Source organism: Lithobates pipiens, unplaced genomic scaffold, assembly GCF_037356315.1.
Source record: "Lithobates pipiens isolate NorthernLeopardFrog02 unplaced genomic scaffold, aLitPip1_a1.2 Scaffold_8, whole genome shotgun sequence".
NCBI classification, from domain to species: domain Eukaryota; kingdom Metazoa; phylum Chordata; class Amphibia; order Anura; family Ranidae; genus Lithobates; species Lithobates pipiens.
Genome location: NW_027507903.1, coordinates 78,113,554 through 78,137,395, shown reverse-complemented (window position 1 = coordinate 78,137,395; position 23,842 = coordinate 78,113,554). Strand labels below are relative to the sequence as shown.

The window sequence follows — 23,842 nt, the reverse complement described above, 5'->3', positions numbered from 1 at the left end:
TAGTCTGAGGATAATTTAATATGGCAGCTCACATAAGAAGAACAGAGGTAAGACTAGGCAGTGGCAGTAATCAATAGTAAAAATAAAATTGGATATTATTTCTAGACTGCAAGATCCAATTTAAAGTATCCAGAACAATTAAAACTGTATTTGGTTACTTTTAGTTATTGTAGACGTAACAACAACTCAGAATCGGTATTGTAATTATTATGGTAAAATTCAAAATGTTTTGTAGCACTAAAATGCAGTTCAAACACTAGACCATGCCTTATGGTTTTATCGTAGTGGATCTGCGGTACACATAAAGGAACGTTGTGTAGAAACACTGGAACAATCTTTTTCTGTGTAAATCGAATCTTTTCTATACAAACATGAAAACTATAATGAAAAAAAGAAAAAACACTGGGGCTGATTTATTAAAACTAGAGAGTGCACAACCCGGAGCAGCTGTGTATTGTTGCTAAACAGCTTCTAACTTCAGTTTGTTCAATTTACCTTTGACAAAAAAAAGCTGGAAGCTGATTGGTTTCAACGCAGAGCTGCAGCAGATTTTTCCCTCTCCGGTTCTAGTAAATCAACCCCCACTATTTCTGTATCAGTGTCTCCCCTCTTATATTTAAACTTTTTACAGTTGGACTGAAAAAAAAAACATTTCTGTGTTCTAATGGTCATTACAAGGCTAAAATAATCAATCAAAATGAAATGAAATGTGTAATAACTAGGAAATAAACTGATAAAACGGCCCACTTCATCATTTGACAGTTATAATTTTGCACAAAAGGATCATGAGATGTTCATCCATCCAAAAATAATACAATGTTAAAAAAAAGCAAAATGCACTTTGACATGTTGAATAGTCAGTTTATAGCACATTATTAGAATAAATGTCATCTATAATTAATGCTTGGATTGCATCAATAACTTGCTACACTTACCCTGTATTTAGAAAGATCTATTCTGAGGGAGTTGTGCAACTGATCCAACAGTTTTATAAATTTTTCTCTCTGTGTAAGCAAATGAACAGTCATGTAAATAACAAACCATAAGAAAAAACAACTAGAATAAATGTTTTGGCCATTCAACTAAACATTCACCCAAAAACAACAATAACAAGTAGAACTAAAGATTAAATATGTGACATTATATTAAGTGGTTGGACCTCTATGCAGCAAACAGGCACAGTTGTAATCACAGTCTTGCTGATTGAATCCATTATGTCCATGTATTGCTGTAATTAGCTAGTTCCTATGTATCAAGGGGAAAGGACAACTTCCTTGTCTTACAGCACCCAAGCACCTTGCCATCTCCTCTGTTGGGTCATACATGTGGGAGTGCTAATGTGAAACACTGCATGAGTGAGCTCTCTGTGAATGTTCAGCCTTCACAAAAAAAAAAAAAAACATTTGATAGCGATAAAGGCTTCCGCCATCTGCATTCTCTGCTGCCTGACATTTCTTAAATAACCAAGGGGTTGAGTCCCCCAATAATGTCACCCGTGACCCTGCCCCTTGTGACATCATCCGCCCAGCATGCAAAAACAAAATTAGTAGAATACCAAATCTATCTAAAATGAAACAAAGCACATTTTTTCAGTATTGCACATGTCTGGAAGAGGTACAGAAAGAACAAATTTGCAGAATGAATGAAGCAGGAACAGGGAGATCCTTGCACAGTTACTGTTTGCTCTCCAGCATGGATAACAGTGAGCAGCAGAGTGGTGACTACACCAAATCTCCCTGCAAATCTTGTGTGACTAGCATACAGAGGGAGAAGTGCCTTAAGCCTTATACACACTATCAGATTCTGCTGAGTTTTTCCTTCAGATTTACCAAAACCATGTAGTAGAAGGGCCTGCCTGATTGCATACACATTGAAACTCCTAAAGTTTGGCCTCATATTATATGGTTTTGGTAAATCTGAAGGAAAAACTCAGCAGAAGATCTGATAGTGTGTATGGGGCTTAAGATGGTCTCACATTGCAGATAAATGTGATTTTTCAGAGTGCTGCGTCAATTAATGGGGTTGCAAAGTCAGAAGGCTTTTTATCTTAATGCATTTTATACACATTAAGATAAAAAGCCTTCTATGTTTTGTGTTTATTAGATGAATTGGTAATTCTGGAAGAAAATGCATCCAGTACTGTGGATTCAATTATTTTGGAAATTTCTGTCTACAGCATGTCTTCCATGTAGTCATTCTTCTTATCTTGCAGAAGCAACGCTGTTACTTTACTCAGATTGTTTTCATTTTGAATTCTGTTATTTATTTCTTTTTTTCTTACTTAGGTGTACGTTTATTAAACGGAGAAGTTTTTTCTCAGTTCAGTTCTCAGCAGTTCTCAGAAGAAAATTATCTCCTCTGCAGCCAGTTTTTATAGCTGAGAACTTCAGTTATCAGAGGTAGAACAGAGGAGAAGTGTTTTCTCTGAAAACAGCCGAGATCAGTGTAAAAGTGGCTGGGCTGCCTGTAATCTCGTGAGATATTGTGAGATTACCGTGCAGCCAAGTTCACAAAGTGAAATTAAAGTTTAAAAGAACATTTAATTACATGTGTTTCAGACGTGATAACTAAGTAAATATATATATATAAAAAAAATATATATATATATATATATATATATATATATATATATATGTACACCGGGCTTTTTTTCTCTAAGAAAAGGTGCAGGAACTCCCCCCATCTGAGTCACCCCTTGTCTCTGCCCCCTACCCACCTCTAAACACCGTCCCTTGATTCCATCTCCTACCCACCTAACAGTACTGCCCCGTCTGGAGAATACAGAACCAAGTATCATTTTGTAATGCTAAATCATTTGTACGGAACATGTTGATGATAAAAAGAAAAGCAGTAAAATAGATCCCCTGCAGCCAGCAACAAAAGAATCCCAGCAATAGATCCCCACACAACAATAGACTCCCAAAGCAACAATGGACTCCACCCCAACAACAATGAACTACCCACAACAAAGTATCACATCCAATAACAAAATATCCACCCAAGCAACATTAGAACCCCCCCCCCCCCTCCAGTAGCAACAACAGATCTCCCAGCAGCCAGCATCAAAAGGTCCTCCAGCAGCAAGTAAAAATAGATCCTTTCCAGCAACATAAGACCCCCCAGCAACTATAGATTCCCCATCAGCATCAATAGATCCTTACACCAATAGACCCTTACACAAAATCAAATCCCCACCAGTGACAATATATCCCCCAGCAGCCAACATCAATAGACCCTCCAGCACACCCCATGCTATTACATACATTCAGTGCTGGAGGTGCCGGAACTGCGTTCCCGCTGAAAAAAGCCCTGTATGTATATATATATATATATATATATATATATATATATATACAGTGGTGTGAAAAAGTGTTTGCCCCCTTCCTCATTTCCTGTTCCTTTGCATGTTTGTCACACTTAAGTGTTTCGGAACATCAAACCAATTTAAACAATAGTCAAGGACAACACAAGTAAACACAAAATGCAATTTGTAAATGAAGGTGTTTATTATTAAAGGTGAAAAAAAATCCAAACCATCATGGCCCTGTGTGAAAAAGTGATTGCCCCCTAAACCTTATAACTGGTTGGGCCACCCTTAGCAGCAACAACTGCAACCAAGCGTTTGCGATAACGTGCAATGAGGCTTTTACAGTGTCCTGGAGGAATTTTGGCCCACTCATCTTTGCAGAATTGTCCTAATTCAGTTACATTAGAGGGTTTTCGAGCATGAACGGCCTTTTTAAGGTCATACCACAACATCTCAATAGGATTCAGGTCAGGACTTTGGCTAGGCCACTCCAAAGTCTTCATTTTGTTTTTCTTCAGCCATTCAGTGGTGGACTTGCTGGTGTGTTTAGGATCATTGTCCTGCTGCAGAACCCAAGTTCGTTTCAGCTTGAGTACACGAACAGATGGTCGAACATTCTCCTTCAGGATCTCTTGGTAGACAGCAGAATTCATAGTTCCTTTTATCACGGCAAGTCTTCCAGGTCCTGAAGCAGCAAAACAGCCCCAGACCATCACACTACCACCACCATATTTTACTGTTGGTATAATGTTCTTTTTATGAAATGCAGTGTTCCTTCTACGCCAGATATACTTGGACACACACCTTCCAAAGAGTTCCACTTTTGTCTCATCGGTCCACAGAATGTTGTCCCAAAAGTCTTGGGGATCATCAAGATGTGTTGTGGAGAAATTGAGACAAGCTTTGATGTTCTTTTTGCTCAGCAGTGGTTTTCTCCTTGGAACTCTGCCATGCAGGCCATTTTTGCCCAGTCTTTTCCTGATGGTCGAGGCATGAACGCTGACCTTAACTGAGGCAAGTGAGGCCTGCAGTTCCTTGGACGTTGTTGTGGGGTCTTTTGTGACCTCTTGGATGAGTCGTCGCTGCGCTCTTGGGGTAATTTTGGGCGTCCGGCCACTCCTGGGAAGGTTCACCACTGTTCCATGTCTTCGCCATTTGTGGATAATGGCTCTCACTGTGGTTTAGTGGATTCCCAAAGCTTTGGAAATGGCTTTATAACCCTTTCCAGACTGATAGATCTCAATTACTTTCTTTCTCAATTGTTCCTGAATTTCTTTGGGTCTCGGCATGATGTGTAGCTTTTAAGGATCTTCTGGTGGACCTTACTGTGTCAAGCAGCTCCTATTTAAGTGATGCCTTTTTTTTTTTTTTTTAAAGAGTATTTATTGAGAAATAGACAAAGAGAACAATACAAATGCAACCGAAAATAAGTGCGAGAATTCGGAACCATCATCGCAGATGAGGTGCATAGGAGAATTGGAGCAGAATGCAGCTGTATCGTAATAAACTAAGACCATAGACATAAATACATAAAACCAAGAGAATAGTAGTGAATTTAGTGTGATATAGCGGCGTACTAACAGCGACTGGATGGATCTTATAAAAAAAGACAGTTGCAAAAGTAACATGTATGTATAACAGCAGAAATATCATTTCCCAAAAATAACAATATAACAGATCGTAGAAACGGAGGTAATAGGTCGGATTTATCAAAAGAAAGGAAAAGAACAGAAAGAAAGAGAAATAAAAAAGAAACACAGAGAGGAGAGGGATGTGAAGAGGGGGAAGCAGGCAGATACATGAAGGAGAAATAAACAGGTAAGGGAGGGGGGGAAGAGGGATACGGGGTTCCCAGGTAGAGTCCCTAGGGTAGGAGGGTTCAGAGAGATGGTTCAGGGGTTAGTTGGCTGCTGGGTGAGGCACAAGTGGTAGATTGGGGGGAAACCAACCCCGGGATTGGAAGATTAGTGCCAAAATAGGAGAAGGTGAAGTTGTCCAAGTTGAGGATGTCCACCGGAGGGAGAGAGTCAGATATGAAGGGAAGCCATCTCGCATAAAAACGAGATTTCGCTTTTTCGTCCCTGTAGTTTGTATTGAAGCGATCTTTGTAGAGGAGTGAAAGGAGTTCCTTCTGCGTCTGGGCGACAGAGGGTGGGAGAGAAGAAGTCCAGCTCTTTAGAATGGATTTCCTGGCAAGGAGAAGGCACAGCAGAGACCAGTCCACATGGGGGGGTCTGGAGGGCGCGCCGTTTGGGGGCGCACGGTTGATGATGGAAGACCATGGAAGCAGGAGAGGGTCCCAGTATCCAAAGATGAGAAGGAGGGGGTCCTTTGGCAATTTCAGCAGGGTGACTTTAAAGATGTAGGAGAGGATCTGATCCCAGAAGGAAGAGATGAAGGAGCAGGACCAGAAGCGGTGGGCCAGCGAGGGCCTATTCTGAAGACATAGGGGGCACTTGGTGCTGTCCTGGTCGGTTTTAGAAGGCAGGAAGGGAAGGTAGGCCCTGTGGGCAATTTTTAGTTGCATTTCTCTCCAGAGCTCGTTCGGGGTTAGGCGGTAGACTTTGTTGAGTCCATGTAGGATTTTATCCACTATATCTGGATCAGGGAAGTCTTTCTTCCAGTTGGCGACTGAAGAGGATGTCAGTTGAGGAGCGGCCTGCTGGAGTAGCGGTGTGTAGATGTCAGAAATTTTATAAGTATCGTCCTTGAGCAGGCGGTCCAGGAAGGTTAGGGGGAAACGTTTACGTTCATCGTTGCAGATATCCTTTAAATAGCTGACACATTGCCTGTGGTGGAAGGCGTGAGCTGGCGGGAGGGAGAACCTTTCAGCCAGAAGAGAAAAGGGTAGAGGGTGCCCAGATTCAAGATCGCAGATGGTAGCAAAATTGATGATGCCCTTCTCTTTCCAGATGTGGAACGGTTTGTGGAGTAGACCAGGGGAAAAAGTAGGGTTCCCCTGAATCAGAAGGTGTCTGGAGATGAAAGGGGGGAGCTTAAGGCATTTTCTGGTTTCCCTCCAGGCTATGACAGTGTCCCTGAGTAGGAGGTTGTGTTGAAACAGAGACGGCACTGACTTCCACCTGCAGTGAAGGAGTGCTGTCAATGAGAGTGGAGAGACCATAGCAGCTTCCAGAGAGTAGTTGGAGTATCTGGAGGATTGAGAGATCCAGTCCAGACTAGTACGTAGCAAGCATGACAGGTTATACAGTCTTACATTAGGTAGGCTGATACCCCCCTCACGTCTGGGAAGATGCAACTTTTTTAGGGCTATGCGTGGACGTTTTCCTTTCCATAAAAAGGAGGAAAAAGCTGATTCTAGAATTTTTATGTCCTTGTGGAGAAGGAGCAAAGGAATAGTTTGAAGTGGGTACAATAGCCTTGCAAAGCTAACCATTTTTAGCAGGTGGCATCTTCCCAGAAGCGAGAGAGGCAGATCCATCCAGTTCACCATTTCTTGAGAGATTTTCGTGATCAGGGGGGGGTAATTGAGATGGTAAAGGGAGGAGGGTAATTTACCAATTTTAATGCCTAGATAGGTGATATGTGAGTTGGCGATTGAAAAGATAGAATGTTGTGTCCAGGGGGGTTTGCGAGAGGACCCTATCGGGAGGATTTCACTTTTACCATAATTTATACGTAGCCCTGAGCATGATCTAAAAACGTCAAAGACCTCTTTGATAACGGGCATGTCAGAAGCGGGGTCTGATGAGAAGATGAGCACATCATCGGCAAAAAGAGAGGTGCGTAGGTCGTGTTGACCAATACGAATCCCGTGGAGAGGAGCCGATTGGGACAGGTATCTGGATAAAGGTTCTAGGGCGATGTTAAATAGGAGAGGGGAGAGTGGGCAGCCCTGACGAGTGCCTTTATGCAGGAGGAATTCATCGGAGAGAACTCCAGCCGCGACTAATTTGGCTGCTGGGGATGAGTACATGGCTTTGATGAGATGGCAGAAATGCCCCGAGAAACCCATTTCAGATAAAGTCATAGAGAGTCATTCAAAACTGACATTGTCGAATGCCTTTTCCGCGTCTAAAGTTATAATAGCAAAGTCCCCATCCGGATTATTCTTAGCATGTTCCAAAGCAAGCATAACCTTACGTATGTTCAAGGTGGCAGTTCTGCCTCTCACAAAGCCAGATTGGGCAGGGTGTATGAGGGAGGGTACAATGGCAGCTAATCTCGTGGCTATGATTTTGGAAAGGATTTTTACATCCAGATTGAGAAGGGAGATCGGCCTGTAAGAACCAGGGTCAAGAGGGTCCTTCCCTTTTTTGGATAAGAGTTTGATAACGGCCTGGTTTCCAGAAGGGAGATATGGGCCGCCAGACCAGATGCCATTGTACACCTTTAGGAGAGTGGGTTCTGTAATGGAGGAGAGGGTTTTATAAAATTCACTGGTAAACCCGTCGGGGCCTGGAGCTTTGGACGGGGTCAGTTTACGAATAGTGGAGGAAACTTCGACAAGGGAGATGGGGGCATTGAGCGCTTCTAGTTGTTCAGGGGTTACTTTAGATAACAATACCTTATCGAGGAAAGAACGAGCCGCAGTACTATCTATGGGGTCTGGGGCGTAGAGGGACGTATAGTAGTTTAACATCGCCTTGTTAATAGCTTGTGGGGTAGATTGTACATCACCCTTAGCGTCTCTGAGGGAAGTGATGTGCGTCGGGTGGAATGGGCCCTTACATAGTCTCGCCAGTAGCTTGCCCGCCTTGTTACCAAACTTGTGGAGCGTCGCGTCTAGTTGGGATCTTTTAGTTTGTTCAAGTGTGTTTGCCCAAGTGTCGAAACTGTTCTTGGCCGCCTGCCATTCGGTTCTGTTATCAAGGGAGTCGTTAGTAGAGAGGGACCTTTGGGCTAAATGTAGTCGTGCACTGGCCCGTTTGTAATGAGATAGTGCGTTCCTTTTAAAGGAGGAGGCATAGGAGATGATCTGGCCTCTGAGGAACGCCTTGCCGGCATCCCAGAAGAGGTTGGGGGAGTCCGAATGGGGGGAGTTTGCCTCCGAGTATTCGCGCCAGGAGTTCGCCATGAAATGTTGAAAGTCTGGGTTGTCATGGAGATACGAGGGGAAGCGCCACAGTCTTGGGTGAGGTGGGAGATCTAAGTTAGCAAGACTAACAGAGATTGGGGCATGGTCAGAGATAGCAATATCGAGCACTTCAGTTTCAGACAAATTTGGTATAAGATCGTCAGAGCCAAAGAAATAATCTATTCTCGAGAACATGTTATGGGGGTGTGAGTAGAAGGTGTATTCCCTGTCCGCTGGGTGAGATAGACGCCATAGGTCGCGAAGACGGAGAGATTCCATGGTGGAAGCAAAGTGGGAGGGAGTAGACGAAGCACTAGTCGCCCTGCGACGTGGGGGGGAGGACCTGTCGTCTGTATGGTGCAAGATGTCGTTAAAGTCACCGCCGACTAAATGGGGGGTCTGGGAGGTCTGGAGTAGCCAAGAAGTCAGGTCACTATAAAAAGTCTTAGTAGGGTTATTGGGAGCATAAACATTCGTGATCACTAGTTCCTTAGTCCCCAAGCGGACGTGGAGCGAGAGGAGCCTGCCCTGGGAATCTGAGTGCGTGGACAGCACCTCGCACGGGAGGTTCTTGTGGATTAATAGGAGTACACCTGCATTGCGACTAACGGCGTCGGAGCCTATGACTTTGCCGACCCAGAGTTTCCGCATGCGATAAAAATCTGGGGCGGACAAGTGGGTTTCCTGCAATAGGGCGATATCTGTTTTCAACCTTTTTAGGTGTCGGAGTACTTTCATTCTCTTATTGGGTGATCTGAGGCCTTTCACGTTCCATGAGACTATTCTTATGTCAGGGGTGACGAGAAGAAGAAATGGGCAGGTTTTAGAAAATAATCGCCAGCCGGTGGGCAAGGCAGAAGAAATTGTTGCTGGGAGAAAATGGACCTGGAAGTAATGTGGGACAAGGGAAATAGGATGTTCAGGAAGGAGACACTGGCACTAAGGGAAGGAGGGGAAGGGGGGCAGTAAAGGAGCGGAGCAAATTGAAATATAAACAAAAACATAAACATATACACTGGAGAGAACTTCACTTTTTTCCGCATGGAGTCACTGTGTAGGCCAGCCCCCAGTGCACGGCCCAGAGGTATAGGACGCGAGCGTCCGGGCAATGGCTCTAAAAAAAAAAAAAAAAATCGAGCAAGGGTGCGGGTACGCCCCTAGAGCCAAAATGGGCGCGTGCCATGTTGCGGCAGTAAACATACGCAGTGATTCCAGGAGGAGTAAGGCACAGTGCAATAAACATACGTAATAAAGCAACAAACCCACATTAGTGTAAAACAGTACATATATGAGGACCCAAGGGTGTAGAAGAGGGAAAAAAAAAAACTGATTAATAAAAGGAAAGGCAGAGTGCACTATTATTATATAAAGAGAAAAAAAAAAGATAAGGCAGGTGGCCGCAGGATAAAAAAGAAAAAGAGCAGCGAGATCAGGAGCGGAGGGAACTCCTGGTATAGTTAGGCCAGGGCGTCAACTAGAACATAGGTAGCCAGTAGCACTGATGGTGTGCCCATTGGATGGGGGCAGCGCTGAAGGCCGAGGTAGTCAAGTATCATCAGGCTGGATCGTGAGCAAGCTTGGGCAATAACAAAAAAATGGAAAAAAAAATAACAACATAGTAACTCACAAAATATGACAGGTTGACGGACCTGGCGAGAGGGTCACCCAAAAGGTGAGGAGAGATGGATCCAGGAGGGTTGAAATGTCATCAGCGAGGGACGTCCCGATGGCGGGTATCAGGGGCAGCAGACCTGAAGCGTTTGGGTGAGTCCTTTCGGGGGCTCCTCTGATCCAGGGTGCGGTTGAGCGGTGATGCTTTGGAAGGGGTGTGAGGGTGTGCACCCTGGTGTAGGGAGCGGAGAAAAGCTTCGGCTTCAGAGGGGTCCTGGAAAGATAGTTGGTCACCGTTCGGGGCCTTTAGGCGAAGAATAGCCGGGAAGGCCAGGGAAAATTTAAGTTGCATATTAAAGAGTTCCGAGCATACCTGTTGGAATGCCTTTCTTTTCTTGGAGACCTCGATGGAATAATCGGCAAAGATTAGGACCTTGATCCCATCGACCTGTAGAGAACGTGTTTGCCTGAATTTCTGCAGGATCAGGGCCTTGTCTGAGTAGTTTAGGTACTTCGCGATGATAGGTCTAGGTGACTTGCGTTCTGGTGCCGGTTGACCTATACGATGTGCGCGTTCGACCGTACAAGGGCCGGGAAGGCCAAGGGCTTCTGGGATGTGCACCGCGCAGAAGTTAGACAGCTCCGAGGACTGTAGCGATTCGGGGATCCCTACGAATCGCAGGTTGCTCCGTCTGGCCCTGTTTTCCAGGTCATCAAGCTTCTGTAGAACATATTGATTTGTTCTGTCCTGGGAGCGTTTCGTGGCTTGGGCCTGGTAAAGTTCTTCCTCTATGTCCGACAGACGGTGTTCCAAATCATTTAGTCTGGTGTGGTGTTCGCCTATTTGGGCCTTGAGCTGCTGCATGCCAGCATTTACAGCTTTTTCCACAGATGCCGTGATCATGGGGGATAATAGTGCGGCCACGGCCTGGGCAATGCGCTCTGTGGTGGAGTCCCCTGCAGGCTGCGTGGAGAGGCTGCTCTGTGATGGTGGGGCTGGAGAGGCTGGTAGTGTATGTGAAGAGGGGGGGGCACGGTATCAGCGCTCACCTCCATGTCTGCTGCGCGTTGTGAAGAGAAGGGGGCCGAGTAGGCCGAAGCCGGGGCCTCGATTTGCGGCCGCGCCGCGGTCGCGGACGGCGCGTGTTTTTGCGGTCCGGTTTTCTCCAGGAACCGGTCCATGGTCGTGTGGGATGGCTCCGGGGGGTGTTCCGTCAGGTGCCCGGCCGCTCGGCGGGATTTAATGGCAGGTTTGGGGGCCGTGATGCGGGAGCCGAGGAGGAGAGCAGTCACTCCATGCGGCGCCGGAACCGGAAGTTTAAGTGATGCCTTGATTGTGAACAGGTGTGGCAATAATCAGGCCTGGGTGTGGCTAGAGAAATTGAACTCAGGTTTGGACAACCACAGTTATAGTATGTTTTAACAAGGGGGGCAATCACTTTTTCACACAGGGCCATGATGGTTTGGATTTTTTTTCACCTTTAATAATAAACACCTTCATTTACAAATTGCATTTTGTGTTTACTTGTGTTGTCCTTGACTATTGTTTAAATTGGTTTGATGTTCCGAAACACTTAAGTGTGACAAACATGCAAAGGAACAGGAAATGAGGAAGGGGGCAAACACTTTTTCACACCACTGTATATATATATATATATATATATATATATATATATATATATATATGTATATGTATATATATATATATGTATATATATATATATATATATATATATATATATATATATATATATATATATATATATATATACACTTGTATATAGTATATGTTTATATGTTGTTAATAAATTTTTAAACCACTGTGCTGATATTGGGAAGAAAGAAGCCTTCTTCCTCTAATTGCACCAGCTTCTCTCCCAGATTCTCCACCTCTGAGCTGGTGAATCTGGAAGGTAGATATTTCAGTGTAACGGCTGTGAGATCTTCAGATCTCACTTTTATAAACTGGCCGTTTGTGACAGAACGGTCATGTACCATGATGGGGAGTGGAGAACATGTACTCTGCTCCTTATCTCAGCTACATAAACCGGTACACTCCAGAGATCTCTGTTTCATAAATGGACCCCTAATAGTGATTGTAAGGCTTCATTTTTTTTTTTTTTTAATAACAAACATGTCATACTTACCTCCACTGTGCAGCTCATTTTGCACAGAGTGGCCCCGATCCTAGACTTCTGGGATCCCCCAGCGGTGCTGGAAGCTCCCCCCCACATTGTATAACCCCCTAGAAGAAGCGTTCTCCCACGGGGTTACCTTGCAGGCATGTTCCCGAGTCAAGCATTTGCGTCCATAGATGCAGAATGCTGGAATTGGCCCCGCCACCCAGTGCCCGCATCATTGGATTTGATTGACAGCAGCAGGAGCCAATGGCTGCACTGCTATCAATCTATCCAATCAAGAGCCAAAACAATGGGCAGAGGGGAAAATCGCTTCTCCGGTGTGTGAATCACAGGACTCAGGTGAGTAAAATGGGTGGCTGGGGGGCCGGTCAGTGACAGAAGTTTTTTCACCTTAATGCATAGGATGCATTACGGTGAAAAAACATGAGGGTTTACAACCCCTTTAATGTTATATTGAGAGCTTTATACCTGTACAATGACATATTGGTTTTTGAATGTACACTCTATTCTCTTTATGCATTTATATTTTTGTACTTGCTCAAATATTCTAGTAAAAACGTTTGTAAACAGAAAGCCTTCTGTGTGCAAACAGCCCCCCTTGGCCCACCTAATACTTACCTGAGCCCCATCTCTGTCCAGCTATGTCCACGAGTGTCTCGGCCAATCCAAGACTCTCGCTCCTGATTGGCTGAGACACAGCAGTGGTTCTATTGGCTCGCTGCTGTTAATCAAAGTCAGTTAGCCAATCAGGAGAGAGAGGGGGAGGGGCCAAACCACAGCTCCATGCCTGAATAGACATACGGAGCTGCAGCTCGGCTTGGGTGCCCCCCATAGCAAGCTGATTGCTGTGAAGGTACTCAACAGGAGGGAGGGGCCAGGAGGACAGAAGAGGCACCCAAGAAGAGGAGGACCCAAGCTGCACAGAACGGGCGAGTATAACGCATTTGTTATTTTTATATAAAAAAAAATTAGACTTTACAATCACTTTAACATTTCGAGATGTTCCCTATAAGATTACAAGCTTTTATGTTTGCATTCAGGTCCACGTTAAAGCCCAGTTCTGGGCACAACTAAAAAAAATACCCTTACAATATGGTCCTGAAAGGTTTAAATGAGGTTTTATGTTTAGGGGTGTCAGAATAAGGAGAAATACTTACCTTATTCTGTGCCCCAGAAGGCTCCTTCCAGCTGCAGTCTCCTCTCTAAGCCACCTGGTCTTCTGGGGTCCCTCAGCGGGTCTCACGGCTCCTCCCCACATCAGATAACCCCCTGGGAGAAGCACTCTCCCGGGGGATTACCTTGCGGGCGCGCTCCCGAATCCAGCATTTGGCATCCATAGAGCCGAATGCAGGACTCAGCTCTGCCTCCTGGTGCCCCCACATAATTGGATTTGATTGACAGCAGTGTGAGCCAATGGCTGCTCTGCTATCAATCTATAAGAGTCGAGAACCCCCTGCAGAAAGAGATCGTGTCCCAGTGGGACAAGTTCGAGGGTTCATGTAAGCAAAACGGGGGTGCTGGGGGGGGCAGTCACTAGCAGGTGTTTTTTCACCTTAATGCATAGGATGCATTAAGGTGAAAAAACATCAACCCTTACAACCCCTTTAAGCAATACTGCCTCTCATTCTACCCCCTAAACCTAATAAGCATTTAACCGTTGTAGTGTGGGGGGCAGTGTTGGGCTGCAAGTACTGATGGGATGTCCTAGTTTATGATATTTAGATGTTGGGAGTTTGTGACAGCACCTAAAAACTATTTTTAAGGATGCTAGAGAAGTAAATAGGTAGCAGTATCATGGCTGTAAAAAATAGGACTGATATAATATAAAACTCACGCAAAGCTAGTACATATTTATCTCATCACTCACCCCAAAATTTGTTGCAGCAAATCTGTCTGATGCAGAAACATTAGTTGATACAGTTGTATGTGCATAGAATGCATTAATATTTGCCAACAAAGTACTCATGACGGCAGGGACACCCGGGCACATGTATTTGGAAGACAGGCAAGAAAAGTGCCTAGAAAAGATACAAAGCAATAAACAGTTCCTTAAAATATAAATAAAATAAAAGTCCATTAAAAATTATCCACAAGCCTACTTTAGTATGATATATTAGAATATCAGGTAAGGTATCCAGGTGTTGACGTCTATGTATGTGCTTTTCCTAATAGAGTTGACACAGCTGTAAGCCATTATTATAACAGTTAAATAACAAAGTGCCTTCTTTGAGGATGGAGATGCATTATGTCTGTGTTCTGTGCACTCATCTGCCTTTTAGAAATGCCCATAAGTACTCTGATGCGTGGTGACTTCCTTCTGATCTTTTCTCATGTTTTCAATGCGAAAGAAACAAATGTGAAAAGGTGCTCAAAAGTCAACCAGATAAATAAAGCTGAATATAACTTTTATTTTATATCATATATTATTTTGCAACTTTTTCTCACAGATGAATTCTTTTCAATGAAGCTATGATGAATTTTAGTTGGAATGAAATGTTGATGTGTTATATAATTCCCTAAACTGGCTGTGGAATCCACATTCTATTATGGTCTTACCTGGTCTATAATAAACCAGCAAGACCCACGATGTGGCACTTTGCTTCCAGGACACTGTGAGTACAAGAATGCTCAAACATATAATGCAACTATAGAAAATGGATCTACAGCAAATGCTAGGGGGAAAATGTTTTTCTATAGGATGCTTCTGTGAGTCAACTGAATACTGCCTTCAGTAAATGTCAAAAAGCTGACAATGAGGAAGGGAAAGAGTTGCTAGGAGCTGCACATCACACAAAACCCTCATGTAAAGAGTGGAAGCAGCCTCAGCCTGGGCTACGTACAAGCCACACCCCTGGCATGTTTTGACCTTCTCATGTGGGGTTACCAAAAGATGGCAATGTCCCCAGTCTTTACTTTTTTGATTAAAATCATGAATTTCTTACAACAAATGATGAACAAATGCCTATCCTCCATAGTTGTAAGTTAATATTTTAATACCTCAGAGTACAATAAGCAGTGGAGCCCCTGTGTCATTTTTGTTAAGTATTTATTAGGATATAGCTTACTGCCTCCCAATTTCTCAGAGCCCTCGTTCTGTTTCTCTATCTGAGCGGGGCTGCTGGGAATATGAGAGAAGGGGTAGGCAGCTAGATGACAAATTAAGTTCAATAATGAATTAATTGAAATTAACCCCTCCAGGGACCCCATCAACATTGCATTCGCTACCCACTAAGAACTCTGGAACTCCTTATATACTGCATCTCCCTTAAATAATGGAAGGCAGCAGTAATACATTGGGTGGATTACCTTTTCCAATCTAATCAACTAAAACCCATGGAATCCCTATTGGCAGAGTACAATGTTCCCAGATCCGCCTCCTACGCATATGTAAGCATGTCTAGTTTAGCTTTTTATCTAAGCATCCCTCTCCTTGCATGATCATACCCAAAAACATTTGGCATTTCCTATTCTCCCCGACCTCCAGCCACAAAAGTATCTCCCTATGCTACACATCTTTACAAAACAAGATGAAATTCTCTTAGCCCTTGTACACACGGTCGGAGATTCTGACGGAATGTTTCCTATCGGACCGTTTTGTCGGATATTCCGACTGTGTGTGGTCTGCATCGGACTGTTTCCGTCGGATACTATCCGACGGACCAACTTTTCCAACTTGCCGGTAAAATTTTCAGACAAAATGCTGCGATCGGACATACTCCGATCAAGTGCCACGCATGCTCAGATCAAATTCCTAGACCAAAGCTATTGGCTACTAGCCTGAACGTAGTCCCGTCGTAATGAAATAACGTCATCACGTTATGTACAATCGGATTTTCCGACAACTGAGTCCAACCGTGTGTATGCAACATCACTTCTGGACCTCTGCTGGAATTAATCCATCGGAATAACTCAGACGGATTTGGTTGTCGGAATCTCCGACCGTGTGTACGGGGGCTAAGACATACCCATGATAAAATGGGAAGAAAATCTCCACACATTCTTCTCTGGAACACAATGGACGACAGGCATTCACTGTATTTACTAAATGTCTCACTGTGTAGCCCACTGGGAACAAATACAAAAGCTGCTCACACTTTGGTACCTGACATTATATCAATTATCAAAATTTACCAAATTCCACTCTCCCCCTTGCTGGAGGGGGTGCGGACAAGTGGGTAAATGTATTCGCATATTCTGGACCTATAAACCAGCTTTTGGAGAAAATGTTTCACTCTCCTTTCAGATTCCACAGGTGTACTGGCCAAACCTGCTCTAGCCATCCTACACTTGGGTATAGATAACTTTCACAATATCAGAACAGTCACCTTACACATCCTAGTGCCAACCAAAATGGTGATAGATAGGCACTGGACTAAAAATATGGCACCCAATCCCTCTGAAGTTGTAGATCTGATTAATATGCAATTTTCCTATGAAAGAAGGTACTTTACAAAAATTCCACATGTGCCTTACTTGACAAACTATGGCAACCATGGGAGGATAGCAAATACTATATTGATGTATTTTGATATTAGGTTGCTTTAATATAATGATACATTCTTCTGACTGATAGGATATATCATACTGTTTTATGCTCTATGTCATATGATTGATATAATTATTGTGCTTGTGTACTTCTGTATGGCAGCTTTTTCTTTTGGCAGTATGTTTTTGTCTTCATTCTTCTATGTGTAAAAGTTTGTAAAACTCAATAAAAGCATTGACTCATAAAAATGTAAAATAATGCACTTGAGAGCTAAAAATATGAAAGCAAGTTACATGTTAGGGGGAGAACCACTGGGGGAATCGAGGATGGAAAAGGATCTGGGGGTCCTAGTAGATGATAGACTCAGCAATAGTAGCAAACAATGTAAAGCTGCAGCAAGTAAGGCTAGCAGACTATTAGCATGCATTAAAAATTGTGTTTTTTTTTCAGAAATAAAACCTTATTTCGACCACTTTGCAAAACTCTGGTTCAACCACAACTTGAGTATGCCATCCACTTCTGGTCACCAATTCTCGGAAAGGATGTCCTTGAACTGGAGAGAGTCCAGGGAAGGCAACAAAGCTAATAAGGGCCTGGAGGACCTCAGTTATGAGGATCAATTACAAACATTAAACATATTCTCCCTGGAGAAAAAGTACTTGAGAGGCGATATGATTGCAATTTATAAATCTTTAAATAGTTACTATTTAATCAAAGGTCTCTAAAGAAGACATACGGCCACACAATGAAAATGGATCAAAATCAATAAAATCTTAAACTGCCTAAACGTTTTTTTACTGTTAGAGTGGTAATGATGTGGAACTACCTTTCACAGTTGGTGGTATCAGAGCGGAGTGTCAACAATTTCAAAAACTTTTAGATGTGTTTCCTAGCAAACACAATGTACAAATTGGCTGGACCAGTGTCTGAAAATTCAAACTTCCTGCAACTATGAAACTATGAATGTAATGGGAAAAGTGTAATTGTCTCAAGAAAATTAAACTAAGGATGTCTTCTCAACAGGAACAGGTAGCAATACATGCTGACAGAGGTTCCAGCCTTCCTTTATTTACTAAAGAAAGCTTTTTTGTGCTACTGCATCCCTGTTAGATAGAATTTGTCTCACTTTTTGGCCTCCAGACAATGTTGTCACTATGACAGGAAGTGAGGGAAACTTCCGTCAATGGGACGAAGAACAGCCATAGCAAGCTGATTGCCACCAGACAATTCTTTGGTTAAGTATGCTAAGTGGGTAGGCCTGCCTTAATCTCGCCATCAGTTCCAGTCTTGTAAAAAGACTAAAACTGATATAAAGAAAAAACAGTGATCCAGCCAACAAATTTAGCAAGATTTCTGGGAACATTTGAACAGTGTATTAAACGTTCCTTGTTGCCATGGTTATAAGGAAGCAACATTTAAAAGTTTCCGAAGTTAGAGAAACATGAGTTGTTTGCAGATCGAAATGTAAAAGCAATTGTGTAGCAGTTATAGATGCTATATATATATATATATTTTTTTTTATGGAAATACCCTTTAGGTAGATTGCTACATAAGTGGTGACTACAGAATGAGAAGACCTTGACTGTCTATTATTCTACCTGCAACATTTAAATAGCCCTTTGATTGTCTAGCATTCTGTCTACAGCAACTGAATAGATCTAAGTGTAAAGGCATAGAGTCTGCATTCACTGCACACAAGTTATGAGCTTCATCTGTATACACTGGTCTTTTTTTGAAGTTTGTACTTTATACCAGCTCTTTGCTTGTTATTAATGCAGCTCATATACTTACGTCATAGCTTGATAAATAGACTCTATTCCATAGCGCATTGCAAATTCATCCACTATTTCTTGTGCGGAGTCGTCAAAGTAAACCTTCCAGGCTTCATCTCCTTTTACTTCAGGGATCTTGACAATACCATTATTCTGAACTTCTGTCAAGTAGTGGAATAAGTTCTGTGGATAGAGTATGTCGTATATTGTTAGGAACACCTAGACTCAGGATAGTGGCAACCTGGTACATGATGTGTCTGAAACATTTAATTTCACTGCACAGAGCTGAAGTAAATAGAGAGAGATATGCTACCTGAGCAAAAACATAATTTACTGCATCAATAGAAAAGCTACATGCGCCTAGATAAATGTGATACGTTCTATGGAATGTGATACTTTAGAAGAAAACTGCTGGCTCACAGGTTCAAAGATAAAACTCTACTAGTCAACCTGCTGGGACCAGACAGTCTTACTGTAGTTAACTCAATCAAATCTGGCATTTCTCTGAATCAGAAATTAAAGAGGAGCTGCACAAAAAAAAAAAATATTAAAAGCCAGCAGCTACTAATATTGCAGCTGCTGACTTTTAATAATATCACACTTACCTGTCCCAGGTTCCAGCGATGTCGGCGGCAGATGACGAGCGATCGCTAGTCTCGCTGCAGCCACCGCCGCCATCCTCTGTCAGGGAATCGGGAAGTGAAGCAAGAGGGCTTCACTGCCCGGTTCCCTACTGCGCATGCGCGAGTCGCGCTGCGCTGGTTCCCCGCTGTGTCTCTGGGAACTGTGTGTTTCCCAGAACACAACGGGGGGCGGAGCCATGCGGCGGTGGGCGGAGCCATGCGGCGGTCTGGCCGGAAGTGGGTGCAGTTACCTGGATTATCCAGGTAACTGCACCCCCCTCCCCCCCGAAAGGTGCCGATTGTGGCACCAGAGGGGGGGAGGGATAATACTAGCGGAACTTCCCCTTTAGGGTGAAGAACCGCTTTAAATAAAGTGTTTATAAAGCCTGGATTTTCTTTTAAATAAAAGAACATACTGGTTTATACTTACCTACATTGTGCAAGGGTTTTGCACAGAGTGGCCCCACACCTTCTCCTCTGGGGTCCCCAACCAGCACTACAGGTGACTCATCTTCTTTGTGTGGTCCCATAGAAAGCCTTTTGCTATGGTGGCACACCTGTGAGCTTGATCCTGAGCTGGGCTATGTGTGTCCATTTACATACACAGCATGGCTCGGCCCCACCCCTAGCTCCCTCCTCAGAAGATTTGATTGTCTCTTGCTGCTGCCTTTGAATCCCTGTGGGGAGAGGAAGAGAGGGGAGGGAAGGCTGCAGCCAGGCACAGTGCTGGGTCGCTGATAGGCTCAGGTAAGTGTTTAAAGGGGAAGGGGATGGAATTTGGGTGTTTTTTACCTTAATTTAGATAACACCAAAGCTTTAGAACCACTTTAAAAGAAGAAAAACAGAGGTTTTTATGTAACTCTACACAGAAAAGAGCAAATATGTTCAGAAGCTTACCTCATCTCCAAATAAATCCTATTCAACAGTTTAGCATAGCCAAAATAATTAATAATACTTTTTAATTGATTGATAAATTTTCTACATATTAAATAACTAATAATTTTCTTATAGAGCAATAAATATATTTTGTGCAAACCCTGTGACAATAATACTTAAAGAATTTTTTTTTGAACAAAAAACATCCCCTTTTGGTGATCAATGTACATTGCAGAGATCTGTGGTTTCACTAGGGTTGGTGTCACCTGGTGCGGCAAAACATGGCGTCACCCCTCTCCTGTCTATCCTGCCAAGCGCTCTTCAGGCAGCGCACGGTCATGGGGTGCATCCCCCAAATGGCCCCTGTAAATGATAGTATAGGGTGGTATAGTGCAGGCTGGGTGGTATAGGGCAAGCTACGGTGATATAGGGCAGGTTGCAGTGGCATAGGGCAGATTGCGGTAGCATAGGGCAGGTTGTGGTGGCATAGGGCAGGGTTGGGTGGCATAGGGCAGACTGGAGTGGTATAGGGCAGGCTGGGGTGGCATATAACACCTTGTGGTGGCATAAGGCAGGTAGAGGTGGCATAGAACAGGTTGGGTGGCATAGGAAATGTTGGGGTGGCACAGAAGGCTGGGATGGCATAGGGCAGGTTGGGGTGGTATAGTGCAAGGTTAGTACTCTATGTATTGCCTTGTACAGTAACTTACAGCATGCCCAGAGATGAAGACACTCCGACTGCTGTGTAATCACCTTTTTCTCCTTCATTTGTGGGATCAGCCACTTACCGGCTCTAGCTGCCTCCAGAGACATTGGAGATCCCTGAGCAGCTTAAGATGAGGGAGTGGATACAGGCAGCCTCCCCACACGGATTGGTGCCCTACTAACACTCGCAAGCAGAATAAATGGTGGGCGGCGCCCCCCGTTGTCACCCCTCTGGTGCGGCTCAATCCCCTCCATAGCAACGCCACTGGCAGGGATTTTAACAGACTTTGTAGTAAATTCCTACTTTTTCTTCTGACATTTGCTCTGTGTTTGTTTCGCTGTATCCTTTGGATACTGATTCTGAATAGGAAGCACTATTTCATTATGATCAACTCTCAGGGGGAATTTACTAAAACTTAAGCACTGAGAGTCAGGTGCAGCTTTGCATGGTAGCCAATCAGCTTCTAATTTCATCTTGTTCAATTAAGCTTTGGTAATAAAATCTGGAAGCTCACCAGGTTTTGCTCCATTTTTACTAAATCCCCCCTCAGTGTTCTAATGAGAAAGGCTGCAAGGTCTGCATCACTTTCAAAGTATTTAACCCCTGTGCAGTCTCTCATCAAAACTGAAATTCCTATTGTGATTTGCTTGTATCTAAAATTGTGAGTATCTACAATTTGACTGGTACCTTAGTGCAGAATTCTGAGCCAATCACACAATCAGGAAATTACATTTCTGGGGGTGTTCTGCAATTTGCCTCCAGGTTGCCATTCTGAACTGAATTTTATAGACAATTACAACTTCAAATTGAAAAGGAAAGGTATTTTTCTAAACATTCAGCCTCAACATGGTTTGTATAGCAAATGTATATACAATGTTATTTTTTTCCCCACAAAAGTTAACCTTTAAATGATCAGCAAGAACAGGTATAACAAAATACTAAAGGGGCTCATGGAAAAGAACTGGCAGAAAAATAAAAATCAACTGCTACCAGTGATGTTGTAATATTTCAATGTACTGTAAGAATGTAAAACTTGGGACAGAAACTAGTATCTTGCATATCCTTTGCATCATTTAAAATTCTATGGTTTGTCTCTAGTCTTTCTCATTACCAATCACACCAATACTTTGACATGCATTACTAAATAGGAGGAAGACCAGTCTGTCATGTTGGGTGCAAAGGGCCGAAATATACCACATTTCTATCTAAATGGTTTCTAGTTCCAGCTCAATGTTTCTGTTATCCCAAAATGATTAACCTTCTTGCTTCTGTGAATGTAGTGAGATTGGTCCATACATACAAACCATTTATGCCCCCCCCCCTTGCCTGTCAGTTCTGAAGCTGTGCATGAGAGCCAATCTCCTCCCTGTGGTTTGAAAATAACATATATAAATAACTGGCACCCCCTCTGTTTTATCAAGCTATAAAGTGCAGTGTGTCTATTTTTTTAAGAATTCTAATCCTAAATACCTTTTCTCACAGCACCGATATGCGGTCACATGACCTTCCTCTACTGGCCGGCTGACATCAGGAGGGTATCTCAGCCCCTCCCTCTGCATTCCCACATTCGGGGATGGAGAGAGGAGGAGGATATGTGACAACACAGAGGTGCTGTGAGAAAAGGTATTTCAGATTAGAATAAAAAATGGAAACTCAGTACTTTGTATCTTGATAAAACAGAGAGGATAGCAGTTATTGAATATGCTGACTTTACAACCACTTTAAGATGGAACTAATGGCAATCCTACAGTACAATGTAGCCAACAATACAACAGACTGTGCAAAAAAAGTCTTATCTTATGAAGGTAATAGAAAAAAAGACAATCACAGAAAATTGTTTTACAATCATTCCAACAACCCTCTGTACTCCTTTCCTTGGAAAGTTGATGACATCTAACTTCCTTTCTCCAAGCTTTCTAGCCCTCCATCCCATCTGCGCAAAACACAATCTTCCATTAAAATCTGCATCCTCCTTTGAATTTTTTGAAGACGTTTGCTTTACTAAATTTCAGTACATGCATAATGCAGCACAAAGGAAATACTATGTTGTCATCAATGATTTGAAAGTTGGATCAAATGCGATATCTTATACTTTTTATATTTCTTATTGACTTTGTTATAACAACGTGTCTCTGTACAGTTGCATTTTCTGGCCTCTGTGCTGAAAGGCTGCTCAATGTAGTTATGCTCCACTGTCCTAATTCACTGCACACAACTTGTAAAAGGTTCATTCCTCATCTGTATGAAAATGGAGCAAATGCCAGATGAGGTGACTGGTATTATAATACTATTACAATATCTAAGAAAATAACTTTGTGCTACTTTACTCATAATTACTGACAATCTTCTAAATTTTTTTAAATTTTAAAGGCTAAAAAAAAGATCAAACATGTGATTGTGTTTTTTATGAAAGTTGGTTTCCTTTGAAGTTGAGAAAGATGGGAGGGGGAAGTAGCCAGATGACATCAATTCCCCATGTATCTGGAAAGCAGTGACCTGCCTTGGATGCCCGTGACCAGGAAGTGCGGGGTATTTCAAGTTTAATTTATTTCTGCACAATATTCTTCTGCGTGATCTTGCACATTTTAACTATGATAATGGGTTGACTCGTGACTGTACAGACCTCAGTCCACTTTAAGCATTTGGTTGCTACTCATAAATGGGTGACTCACACTGTTTTGTACCCCTCCCCTTAAAACAGCAAACTGACATGGATGGGAATACAGACCGACATAAACACTGTACCTCTTGTTACTATCTTATATTCATGGCGTGTTGAGGATAAATGCTCATTTAGGTCAGCCATATAGTGCATGGAGCAAATTTCTTTCCTGCAAATTCTCCCAGCGGAAGGTCGAGGAAGCCGTTCCACCAGGGAGAAGACAGTAACTATTGCTAGTGGCTACAACAGCCGCTAGTGATAGTCGCAGGTAAAACCCAGCATACTGGTTGTACCCAAGTTGATCAACTTGGTACATTCAGCCTGCCCATCCATGGATTGAATCTCAGCCTTAGCCAAGAGGTGTAGGGATAGGTTGTATTGTTTATTGTATTTATACCTTTACTCTTCTATCCAAAGCCTCGGACTACTTGCAGTCCCTTGGCATCATCACATAAGGGTTGATTTATTAAAATTGAAGAGTGCAAAATCTGGTGCAGCTGTGAATAGTAGCCACTCAGCTTCTAACTTCAGCTTGTTCAATTAAGGTATAACTAAAGGCAATTTATTTTAGTTTTGGATAGAGTGGAGAGGGATTCGAACCCCTGTCAGTTTTTATCTTT

The 23,842-nt window shown here is 43.1% G+C and overlaps 1 protein-coding gene across 1 annotated transcript in view; it reads right to left on the bottom strand.

Annotated features, from left to right (window-relative positions):
* UNC13C (unc-13 homolog C) overlaps nucleotides 1–23,842 on the bottom strand; it is an 857,791-nt gene that overhangs the window by 437,740 nt on the left and 396,209 nt on the right. The window contains exons 14-16 of the mRNA XM_077472480.1: nucleotides 18,375–18,538; nucleotides 13,965–14,115; nucleotides 936–1,004 (exon numbers count right to left, since the gene is read on the bottom strand). Coding sequence (XP_077328606.1) covers nucleotides 936–1,004; nucleotides 13,965–14,115; nucleotides 18,375–18,538 — 384 coding nt within the window. The remainder of the gene's footprint in view (nucleotides 1–935; nucleotides 1,005–13,964; nucleotides 14,116–18,374; nucleotides 18,539–23,842) is intronic.